The 12352-nt window shown below is 34.9% G+C and overlaps 1 protein-coding gene across 4 annotated transcripts in view; it reads right to left on the bottom strand.

The window, feature by feature from the left end:
- Window positions 1-12352, bottom strand: part of lrp1bb (low density lipoprotein receptor-related protein 1Bb) — a 667407-nt gene that overhangs the window by 261137 nt on the left and 393918 nt on the right. For all 4 annotated transcript variants that reach the window (XM_073912904.1, XM_073912906.1, XM_073912905.1 and 1 more), the window contains one exon: window positions 10144-10260. In XM_073912904.1, coding sequence (XP_073769005.1) covers window positions 10144-10260 — 117 coding nt within the window. The remainder of the gene's footprint in view (window positions 1-10143; window positions 10261-12352) is intronic.

Below are 12352 nucleotides of genomic sequence, written 5' to 3'. Positions count from 1 at the left end.
GCACTTTTGATCAATTATATTACAAAATTGTTTGGTGTTTTCCTCTTGCTTTCTTTTGCTCTTTGGAGTACAAATGTGTATATTCCTCACAAAGTATAACGCTGACTGGTCAGTTCTTGTCACGTGACTCGCGGTGTGCTTGTGGCATTCTTTCAACTAGGTGTGGCTGAAAAGCGTGAGCTCGTTGATCCCAATATGAGCCAACTGCAAGCCGCTATTGGAAATAACAAACTTGCGCAATATGTGAACGGCCCTCAGTCAAAGTTATTCTAGTGTGCATTGGTATTAACTTAACCTTGGTGTGCTTTAAACGAAACTTTAAACTAGCGTAACTTTGTTTAGTTGAAGCAGTTATGTTCCTTAAAACACAGTGTTGAGAAGTCTTAATGATTAATTAAACGTAATGAATCAAAGCATATGGTAATAGTGAAACCAGTTAATTGTTCCATCCCTAGTTGTGTCATGCCATTTGAACTCTAGGCTGCGTCCGAAGTTGGCTACTACTCAGTAGGTACTACATTTGAATTTGAATTTACTTCTCCAGCATTAGAAAAGTACGTTCTATGAAATATGAATGTGAGCAATATGCTACGTCCACCATATTGTCATGATCACGTGACCTACACACACCAGTTGCGTCCCTTAACTCCCATTCATGAATTGAATGAATGAAGCATCATAGGATGGCGTAGCTTACATCAGATGCACACTTCAGAATCTCGCTGGAAGTAATCATGCACTGTTTTTTATGAATTCTGACATACTACTTGGCTCGTGTACTGTTTTTAGCATACTATAGTATGGAAGTACGCAACACTACGTTGTGCGCGAAGTACGTTTCGGGCGCAACACTATAGTGTTTGTTATATATATATACCCTCATATTGCCTGTGTTCCTTGTCTAGCTTTGTTTCATGTACCCATGCTGTTGTTAAGTGTGATATTTGCAGTGTAAAAACTTTGCTCTCTCACTTGTGAGAAAAAAATGAGGTACGTATTTTAGGGGAAAATGGCTTCTAAAGTCACAGTAGAGGTTTTGAATGTAAAATAGCGTGACATTTTTTACTCTGTACAGTCAGAATGACAACTATGGCCATTCTTTGTATTTATATAAATAGAATTATAAATCTAGTAATTAAAGAAAGTCAGTTTATGAACGAAACTACAGCGAATAGTCCGGACTGCTGAACGAATCCTTCCTACACTTCAAGATCTGTACTCTTCCAGAGTGAGTAAAAGGGCTTGCAAGATCCCTCTGGACCCCTCACACCCAGCACACTCTCTGTTTGAATTGTTACCGTCTGGCTGGCCCTACAGAGCACCGAGCACAAAAACAGCCAGATACAGGAAAAGTTTCTTTCCTCAGGCCATCTACCTCATGAACAGTTAAATATTCCCCTACTGTGCAATAAACATGTGCAATACTGTCTCATATGCATTTGTACATTGCACCTTATAACTTATATATTTATAACAAATCTGTACACATGCTAATATACGCTTTAGGAAAGTATATTTACAGTAGGTTGCTTCATTATAGCGCAATTAAACAGTCATCATGCGATGGCCATATTACAGTAATTGGGTTAAAACCTTGAAATTAATACTAAATTAAGCAATAATTCCCCCAATATGTGCGTAGGCATCATTCAGTGCTTTCTGATGGGTTTGTGCTCCATTGGGTCGCATCTCCAAAACACCAACAGCTGTAAACTGAAATAACAGATCCCATGGGCTTCCCAGACAAAATTACTTTTAGGGAATTGTTCTTTCCGCTCACAAATAAAACCCTCGCCGGCACAAATAGGAAGTCTTAGAATCTGTTGGAAAGCACATCAGTGGAGGTGTTGCTAATCTAGGAGAAGACTGTTACAAGTCAAGATTACAGTTGAGTCCACAAATAAAACGAAATAAGGTATTATTTGAACGTTTATTCCCAGAACATGTTGCCGTTATTGTTGACAGCAGTAAATCCCACTTCTGAATTTCACAAGCGAGGGTTCCAGTCCCCTGACTTCAGCAATTATTACTTTCAACACCCAGTTTTCACAACAGATCAAATTTAACAAGCAGTCAGACTGCAGGGGTAATAACTCTGATCATTGAAATCTGATTTGAAGAAGAAAAAAAAAATCACTTGTATGAACCTGAGCAGCAGACAGTGAAAGTTCAAGTTCATATCTCTTAGATTTTAATTCAACCTTAATCAAGCCAAAAGTACTTCAGGGGTAGTTAATGTGTTGGTACTCTTTGAGTAAGGGATTCATAAAGATAAACAATGAAATCATAAGTTTAAAATCTCGATATCTTTTATTAAAAATCAAAATCTTTGAAATCTTTTTTAAAACTTATATTTCATTGTTTATAAATCATCCTTGTTTGGAATTTTTTTCACGATTGACAGTACGACGAAGGGCGACGTAGTGGCGCAGTAGGTAGTCGCCTCACAGCAAGAAGGTCGCTGGTTCGAGCCTGTGTGGAGTTTGCATGTTCTCCCTGCATTCGCGTGGGTTTCCTCCGGGTGCTCCGGTTTCCCCAACAGTCCAAAGACATGTGGTACAGGTGAATTGGGTAGGATAAATTGTGAATGTGTGTGTGAATAAGTGTGTGGATGTTTCCCAGAGATGGGTTGCGGCTGGAAGGGCATCAGCTGCGTAAAAACGTGCTGGATAAGTTGGCGGTTCATTCCGCTGTGGCGACCCCCAATTAATAAAGGGACTAAGCCGAAAAGAAAATGAATGAATGAATGACAGTACCTCGAAATCCATAAATCTATGTTTAATTTACTTCAAAACAGCATTTAAATGAATGAACGAATGAACAACCAAACAAACAAACGAACGAACAAACGAACAAAAACATTTTAACTAAAAATAAATAAATTAATAAATAAATGAACACAGAAACTGTGAAAAAGAACCCCCCAAATAAATAACATTAAAAGGTCTAATAAATACCACTATCATAAACACATTTATTCCATACTGATACAGGCATCAATATTACACATAATACTACTAATAATAATGTAGTGTATATCTACATTTTGATTAATCTGATCAGAGAAATCAGATAGATAATAATAAATTAAATATTTGTTTTTTTCTCTTTTAATCTTTTTTAAAAAGGCAAGCTTATCCTATCCTATCCTATCATTATTACTTTGGAAAAACATAAAATGGTACATTTTGTAACATACAAATATATAGTAAACTATACATTTTTTGCATAAGACCAGTTTAGACTTGTTTGCATTCAGTCAAAATGACGTGAGTTGACATGAGAAGTGACACAGTTGAATAAATTAGGATACAATATTAATTTGTAGATAAACTCTTCCAGCTAATAGCAAATAAATGATTGAATGAAGGAATGATTGATTGAATGACTGAATGAATGCCAATCAAAATCTTCATACGCATTCACATTTGCACTCTTTAGGAAAATAAAAGCGTTTGAATATTTTTACGGACATGTTTAGCTGCTAGCTGTTAGTGAGATAATGTTTCTGTTCCTTTTTAATGCCAACTGTGTAAAAAATATTGATAAAATGCTTACAATAAACCGCTGTTTGTTTACCTTCAAGCTCTGCTTTAAATGCTGACGTGTGTGCATGTAAAGAAGTGCTCCAGTGAGCGCCAGCACACACACATATTATTTACATCTCGGCATGCGAAAATGTTCCTCTATATGTTTTCATCAAAGTTGTTCATAACACTTATCCATCCACAGAATTTGTAATCTAGTCAACTGTGTAAACATTTAACAGCGGTTAGTGCTTCTGCCTTTGGATGTGTCTGGGACAAAAGCTGCTGCATGAATGCCAAAGCTTTAAATAAAAGTCATCAAAAAATCATCAACAAAAAGCTGACCCTTTATATGTTATCAAACACAAGCGCAGTGTTTAGAAGTGATTTTTTGGTTAATGATGTCAGAATTCACCATACTTTGGATAGGATGTGTGTGAATGTGTAAAAGACCCCCCCCCAAAAAAACAAATCCAAAAACATCAAAATATCACAACTATACCACTATTATACTATTATACTACATGTATATATACATTTTAGGATGAACTCTTTCAACTAATAGTAAATGAATGAATGAATAATTACTGAAAATTATAAAAGAACCCCAAAAAATACATAACATCAAAATTTCTATTAACAATACAGGGCTCAACAATAAGGACTGCCCGGTGGCAGTACAGCGTAGAAACAGCAACATGGCGGCTACATCAAATTATAAGGCTAAATCTATAAGGCTATGCTTTTTGTTAGCATAACACTTATATTAACAATTGTTTTTTAAATATTGAAATTCTAGATTTACAGATTTTATTTTTGACACATTATTTAAAATATGTGGCTAAAAAATAGCTATTAACTTCCCTTTTTTTTGGTGGGGCCAGTGAAAATTTTGGCAGGGCAAGTAAAAATCTAAACCACTTGCCCGATCGGACCAGTAGAAAAAATCCTTAGCGTTGAACCCTGCAATACCACTATTATACTACTATCACTGCTATAACCCTAGTATACCATGCAGTTTAGAATTGTTTGCATTCAACCAAAACGACATGAAGATGAATAAATGAGAATAAAATATACATTTGGAGATGAACTCTTGCAACCAATAGCAAATGAGTGAATGAATGAATGAACGAACAAAGAAACTGATAATAAGAAACCCAAAAATAAGACATAACATCAAAATGTCTATTAATAATACCTCTATAATACAACTATACCACTATTTAACCATGCAGTTTAGGCTTGTTTGCATTCAGACAAAATGACAGGAAGATGAATAAATGAGAATAAAATATAAATTTGTAGATGAACTCTTTCAGCTTATAGGTAATAAATGAATGATTACAGAAAATGATAAAAAGAACCCCAAAATAATGCATAACATCAAAATGTCTATTAATAATACCACTTTTATATTACTATCACTACTATACCACTATTATACCATGCAGGTTAGACTTGTTTGCTAGTTTACTACTAGTAAACTATACATTTCCATTGCATATGAGCAGTTTGGAGGTGTTTGCATTCAACCAAAGCGACATTAAATGAATAAACAAGGAAAACATATTAATTTGAGGATGAACTCTCCCAGCTAATACCAAATTGCCCCAGTAATATTGTAATACCAATATTGTAAGTAGGCGAAATTGAGCAAGCGTGTAGAAGTAGGCTGAGAATGGTAATTAGCAGAGAGCAAGCTGAGCATCAGTGTGTTTCAGGTGTGTTGTGCGCAGTGCAGTAGTGAGAAGCAGTGGAGCTCCACGTCTGCATCCCAGCTTGATTACGATTAAGTGAAGTCAGGCATGCACACTAATTAGTGCTTACACTGCCAGTGTTTGTGCACGAGTGTACCGAGACACAGCGGAGGGAAACCAGCACAATGCCATTTTCAGCAATTTGAAGCATTTGGTGACAGACAACCCAGAAAGTTATATTGTTACTGCATAGCATGGGAGAAAAATGGCAGAGGAGCCAGAATTTCAATTTTGTGCTTGAGGGAATAAAAAGGGAAGCGGTACTGAAAGTGGAAATGATATATATGATAAAAAGATGCATTTACACAGTGCTTTTAATGTACATTTCAGTGTAAAGAGACCCCAGGGGAAACAATGCATTACTTTGGCTACACTGATCATTTTTTTGCAAAGTCAACAGAGTAGGTATGATAAAGAGAAATGGCGTGAGGCTATTAAATGGAAGCCACACTATATTATTTTAGTCCAAATCTTCCTAAGTAAACAGATAAATGAATAGATGTATACGAACTAACATACAAATTTGAGCAGTTTTGAGTATGACAAAAAAGGGCATGGATCAGAATGCAATATCATCATAAGTATTTATTATATTGCAATAATAATAATAATAATAATAATAATAATAATAATAATAATAATAATAATAATAATAATAATAATAATAATGATGATGATAATAATAATAATAACAATAATAATAATAATAATAATAATAATAATAATAATAATAATAATAATAATAAATTGTGATAATAATAATAATATTAATATTAATAATACTAATAATACTATTTTATTATTTATTAATCATTATTATTGTTGTTACTGCTATTATTATAACATCATCAACAACAACAACAACAATAATAATAATCATGTTATTCAATAATCATGATATATATATATATATATATATATATATATATATATATATATATATATATATATATATATATATATATATATATATATATATATAATTTTTTTTATTTATTTCTTTATTTATTTTTTATATACACACTACAAATACACTTTGCCTAGTGGTGCTTTTACACCTGGAGATTGATTTTTTTTTTTTTTAATTGTTACAATGTTGACATTTGTTCTCAATGCAGTTAGCTTTTGCACGACATCGTTTCAAAAAATACCATAGTTCCGAAACAGACATCTAGGTATGAAAGCACCCACGTTTGACTAGTTAGCGTGGTTTGTTTGACATATGCAAGTACAGCAATTGTGCTCTGATCTGCATCAAAACAATTGGTCCGAGATCGCCTGAATGAGATGGTCTTGGCTCGATTGAAACTGTGGCATGCCTTGAAAATGGTTATCATCCCATGCCTAGTCAAATAGGAAACTGAAAACATACTGAACAATTTATGAAGACTGTTTATCCGTTAGAGAAATTGACTGCACTGCAGTCTTGGTTTATCTGTTATTTTTCTCTATAATGTAGAGCATTTAATGCATAATTCTAGCCAATGGCAATGCGTGAGAAATCTTACCTCTGATTTATATTTAGTGACTATATCTGTGGGTGTCATTATTTAAAATTAAAGCACAGCTTTCCGCTTATAATGTCTTACTGCTCATCGTCATAAATTTGAAAAAGGACATATGACAGCTGAGCGGGACTCTAACCGTGGAAACTCTGACATATGTGAGGCGAGTTTACTTGCATGTGACTTGTTTTAACTATTTTGGTTTATTTAGAAATTTGCCATGTGAAAGCGAACCACACCAAGAACAAAGAGAAACATCCCAACAATTTTAATCCCTGTTTTGGAACAAAACAAGTAATCTGACAATGAATGAATGAATGAATGAATGAATGAATGAATGAAGAAATAAACAAATAAACAAACTGATGAATGAATGAACAAAATGCATTAATAAGTCACATCCACTGCTTTTAAAGGAGAAACAATCCAAATACTTCCATAATACACCTTCTTCATATTTTGTCAAGCTTTTACATTTATTCTGTTTTTTTTTTTTCTTTCCATGATGACAAAGGTATGAATTTTGGCTGAGCTTGCGTGTAAGAATAGCCTTTCAAAGGGCTTCCTGTCTTACCCAGCATCTCCAGCCTTCACACTCTGTTCTAAAGACTCGTTTCACTGTGTGAGTTCGCAGTGTAGCCTGCCTGGGTCATTTCTTTCAAAGGCCTGTGTCATTTCCTTCCGCCTGCTTTCAGGGTCTGGGATGTGGTTTAGTGAGCTTTTAACATTAGAAAATCACTGGATTGCATTACCGCCACACTCTTAAAGGTCCTGCATCCAAGTTAATTTCGCCATTTCATTTTCAGCTTCTGAAAGTGCAGACTCTGAGTATGAAGGAACTAACTGCTCAAAGCTTTTTTTTAAATGTGCAGCTTTGTTAGATTCACAATTTCAATTTAAACATGAAGACAGGGTGGGAAATTTGGCCCCTCCCACTTTATGGTGTTTAGTTTATATAACAGCTCCACCAATCAGAGTTATTGAGTGAAAGCAGTGTCTGACTTATAACAGACTATAATAGTCTGTCTAACATATTCTCTGCTTTAAAATACAGAATTCAAATGAGTCTAATGTGTTTTGTGGTCTGTGCCAACCAATGACTGTAAAAAATATGGACGATGCGACAGCCCTTTTTCCCATTGAACGCCTTGAGGGCAAAACGCCTGCTTGACGGGCACAAACTGTCGCAAAAGACTGCTGAAATTGGAGCCAGACATGCGCAGAAGGATTGTCTGATGGAGCCAGAGGAGGAGCCGCGAAAATGAGCAGAGTCGAGCTTCCAATCAAACGCTTTATGTAAAATCAACTACGCCCCCCGAACTTCTCAGCATGCGTTTGCTGTCATATCAACACAAATGGATGTAATAACGTTAACAAATATGAGGGTTTTATATATTCAATCGCGCCAGCTCCAGGCCGCAGCGCATAACTTACTCGCGGCGTCGCGGGCTGATTCCGGCTCGCATGCGGCAGCGCCTGCTCGCTCGGCCGGCGCATCTGGCTCGATTGACTCGGGCTGGAATCGGGCAGTGAGTCCAGGCATCCGGAGTAGGTCCAGCAGAGGTAACATTAATCAGTCTGAGCTCTAAGAGATAAGTCTCCGGCAGGCGAGAATCTAGCCGGAACTGTGTTTTGCTATCTGGGTGGCTAGGCGTGTATCAGCAAACTAATAAAGCCCGAAAAAAGCCCTGAACTTAGCGAATAAACAGTGTTCCACCAGGATCATGTATGTCAGAAACTATAGTTTACTGCTGAACTCATTTTGTCATGGTAAAATAACACAGAAATCGAGTAATAACATTTCAGTCTACTTCAGTCTCCTGCCGAAGCTCAGACGCCGCGCTTTGAGAAACTGTCAATCACAGCTGTCAATCACGATGACACGCCCAGCATTAAATTACTGCTAAAAACAAACTGTTTACAAAAATGAAGATCTGCACCTATTTCAGCACAATAACCAGTGCCTTAATCGACCAGAACTATCTTTTGGGACATTTTATTGCAAGTGTAATATTTTTTTTTATTTGGGCTCAAGTCTCCTTCATTAACACGGAGGAGGCGGGCTTTATGACTTGTACTGCAGCCAGCCCCCAGGGGGCGATCTAACGGCCGAAACCTTCACTCAAACGTAGGCTTGCGGCACACTTGGTGCCAACTCACACATATTACCACGGCTTGTGTGTTCGCAATAGAACAGTTTGCGTAACATTAACACAAACCCAGACTTCATTCACTCCCTTCAAAAGCATATTTACACTGAATGAATGATCAATATCAGCTTGCTTTGTAGCAGGGAGGACCCTTCAGATAGAGAGTATTTGATTAGTCTGATGAGTGCATTTAAATTTTACTTCTTTTTAAAATATTTTACCAATGTTTAACAGAGCAAGGACATTTTCACAGTATGTCGAATAATATTTTTTTCTTCTGGAAAAAGTCTTATTTGTTTTATTTTGGCTAGAATAAAAGGCTTAAAAGAATAGAATAATAATGAAATTATTATTTTTAAAAGAATAGAATAAAATATATCTACAGAACAAAACATTGTTATACAATAACTTCCCTAGCTAGTGTGGTACAAACCAAATGGAAAAATTTGTGTTTAAAAGACTGATATAAACATGCTTTTGGTTTGTTAATTGCTCCTAAGTGAATCAACATCTTATCATTTATTTTATCGTCCCCTTTTGTTTCTCAGCTGTGCAAAAATAAAACACTACTGGATGTTTTGTTTTGTTTTTTTAAAGAGGGGCTGCTCTCTGTTCCACCCCTTTTTCATTCTTCAGTTGAGATTACATCAAACATCATAAAAAATGCACATTTCATCTTTGGTTTTAGGGACTATATTCTTACACCCAGTGCTGAACACTGATACAAAGCTGTTAGGGAAAGAATAATATAATAGTGGGCTGTAAAATACATTTTACAACTCTCACTTTTTCTTTCTTTCTTTCTTTCTTTCTTTCTTTCTTTCTTTCTTTCTTTCTTTCTTTCTTTCTTTCTTTCTTTCTTTCTTTCTTTCTTTCTTTCTTTCTTTCTTTCTTTCTTTCTTTCTTTCTTTCTTTCTTTCTTTCTTTCTTTCTGATATGAAAGCTGAACTGACTGTGTTATAATGTAACCTGTCAAAAACAATCCTGGACACATTATTGACTTTGTCTCAGTCCTAGATTTTAATTTGTTTGGTTGCTGCATTGCACATAATGAGGCCAAATTTGGCACAGTGTTTGTTGAAGAAAGAAGAGAGACTTGTAGTAAGGTTAAGGGATCATGTAGACAGTGCAGGCAGATTCACCAGTTACATTACAGTCATAGCAGTAAAGAAAGCAATAATCTACCAGAACAGTGACTCACAGCAGGACGTAGACTCGTCTGACATGTCTCCACAATCATCATCCTGATCGCAGCGCCAGGCTTCTGGGACACAGCGTCCATTACCACAGGTAAACTGACCAGCCCGACATGGCTGAGCTAAAGAAAAATAAATAAATAAACAAATAAATGTATTTAAATGAATGAATGAATTAATGAACGGACAATTGTTTAGATTTTAAGTTTGTTTTTTTTTATTTTAGTGTTTTAATAAATGAATAAATAAAACAACAAACAAACATTTAATTCTAATGGCAAAATTCTGAGTATGAAAAAGGTTTTAGAGTACATAATATATTAAAGAATACATAGTAAATAGCAGAGGTGGAATGAGCACTGAAAATCTGTACTTATGTAATAGTGTTACATTGCTAAAATAATACAACAAATTCAACAGAATATTTAAAAACCATAATAAAATACTAAAAACTACATTAAAATGTATTACAGTACACTTACAGAATAATAAAATATTACATTTTACGAGCAATTTTATTACATAAATTATTCAAATTTGAGAAAAATATCCATTCATATCATATCATATCATATCATATCATATCATATCATATCATATCATATCATATCATATCATATCATATCATATCATAACAATTCAACCAACCAACAAACAAACTAACCAATTATATTAACCAACCAACCAATTATATCAACCATCCAACCACCAACCAACCAATCATATCAACAAACCAATCAATCATATAAACCAAACACCCAAACAACTGACTAATCAAACATATCAACCAATTAAACATATCACTTAACCAACCAACCAACCAACCAACCAACCAATCATATCAACCCACCAACCAACCAATCATATCAACCAACCAACCAACCATATCATCCAACCAACCAATCATCTCTACTTAACACCCAATCAATTTACCATTCTATCATACCAATCAATCGATTAACCAACCAATCAAAGCAATGATCAATCAATCAATCAATCAATCAATTAATCAATCAATCAATCAATCAATCAATCAATCAATCAATCAATCAATCAATCAATCAATCAATCAATCAATCAATTAATTAATCAATCAATCAAATCAATCAATCAATTCATAATATCAATCAATTATTCAATCAATCAATAATATCAGTCAACCAACTATATAATAAACTAATCAAATATTGCACTAGTTTTTAATGTCCATACTCTGAACCAAACATAAAAACGTAATCGAAATCTTCAACTAATTTCTTTGGTCTGGTTCACTCTGATGATCTCCACCAAAAGCCAATCATTTAATTCAGTGTCTACTGATCAAAATTACATTAATGCACCAGAGACAGTTTTCTAGCCAATTCAAGCAATTCTCAGCTTTAGATCATCTTGAATCATCAAATATTAAACGTCTTTAACATCTGCTGTCGATTTAAGCTCCTCACTGATTCAGTGTAATCGCTCGTGTTCCATATCGCTTTGCTTGAACAGCGTCTGTAGAGTCAACAAAGACCAACAGCTGAAAGGTCAGCTTTATCAGAGGCCCGTCAGACTGTTGACAGCATTTATCACATCTGTTCTTCCCTTCCATTGATCGTACAGCACTTAAACTACCGAAAGAGTGCTAACTCCTGGAAATAGGCCAGGTGTTACTCACATTTGTAAAAGGGAGGCAAAATAACTTGACAATCTGTGGCAAGAAAGTTCACTTCAGATAATATGAACTTCACTAAAGATATCTGTCCTCTGAAAGGCTCTGAATTTAGTTCCATGACATAATTTTGACTGAAAAAAAAAAAAAAAAAAAAATATATATATATATATATATATATATATATATATATATATATATATATATATAKAGAGAGAGAGAGAGAGAGAGAGAGAGAGAGAGAGAGAGAGAGAGAGAGAGAGAGAGAGAGAGAGAAAGAGAGAGTAGCTCCTCCCCTTTTTAAAAACGGCAAATTGATTTTCTTTTATAGCCCTGCCAGTCAGAGTCGCTCAGCATCTGACTTAAAACTGTCACAGTCTAAGATTCACTTTAGACCAGATTTCCTCCACACCAATAAAATGCATATTTACACTCTGAACCAGTATAGTACATTATGTGATGTTGCTAGTTGCTTGCAAGCATTGTTCTTGGTTGTAATGAGACAAACATGAAAACAGAGGTTGGAATACATGTGCAGCGTTTACTGTATGTAAAGGATGTTT

Source organism: Danio rerio, chromosome 9, assembly GCF_049306965.1.
Source record: "Danio rerio strain Tuebingen ecotype United States chromosome 9, GRCz12tu, whole genome shotgun sequence".
NCBI lineage: Eukaryota > Metazoa > Chordata > Actinopteri > Cypriniformes > Danionidae > Danio > Danio rerio.
Note: the sequence above shows the minus strand (reverse complement) of the source record. Positions and strands in the feature narration are given on the sequence as shown.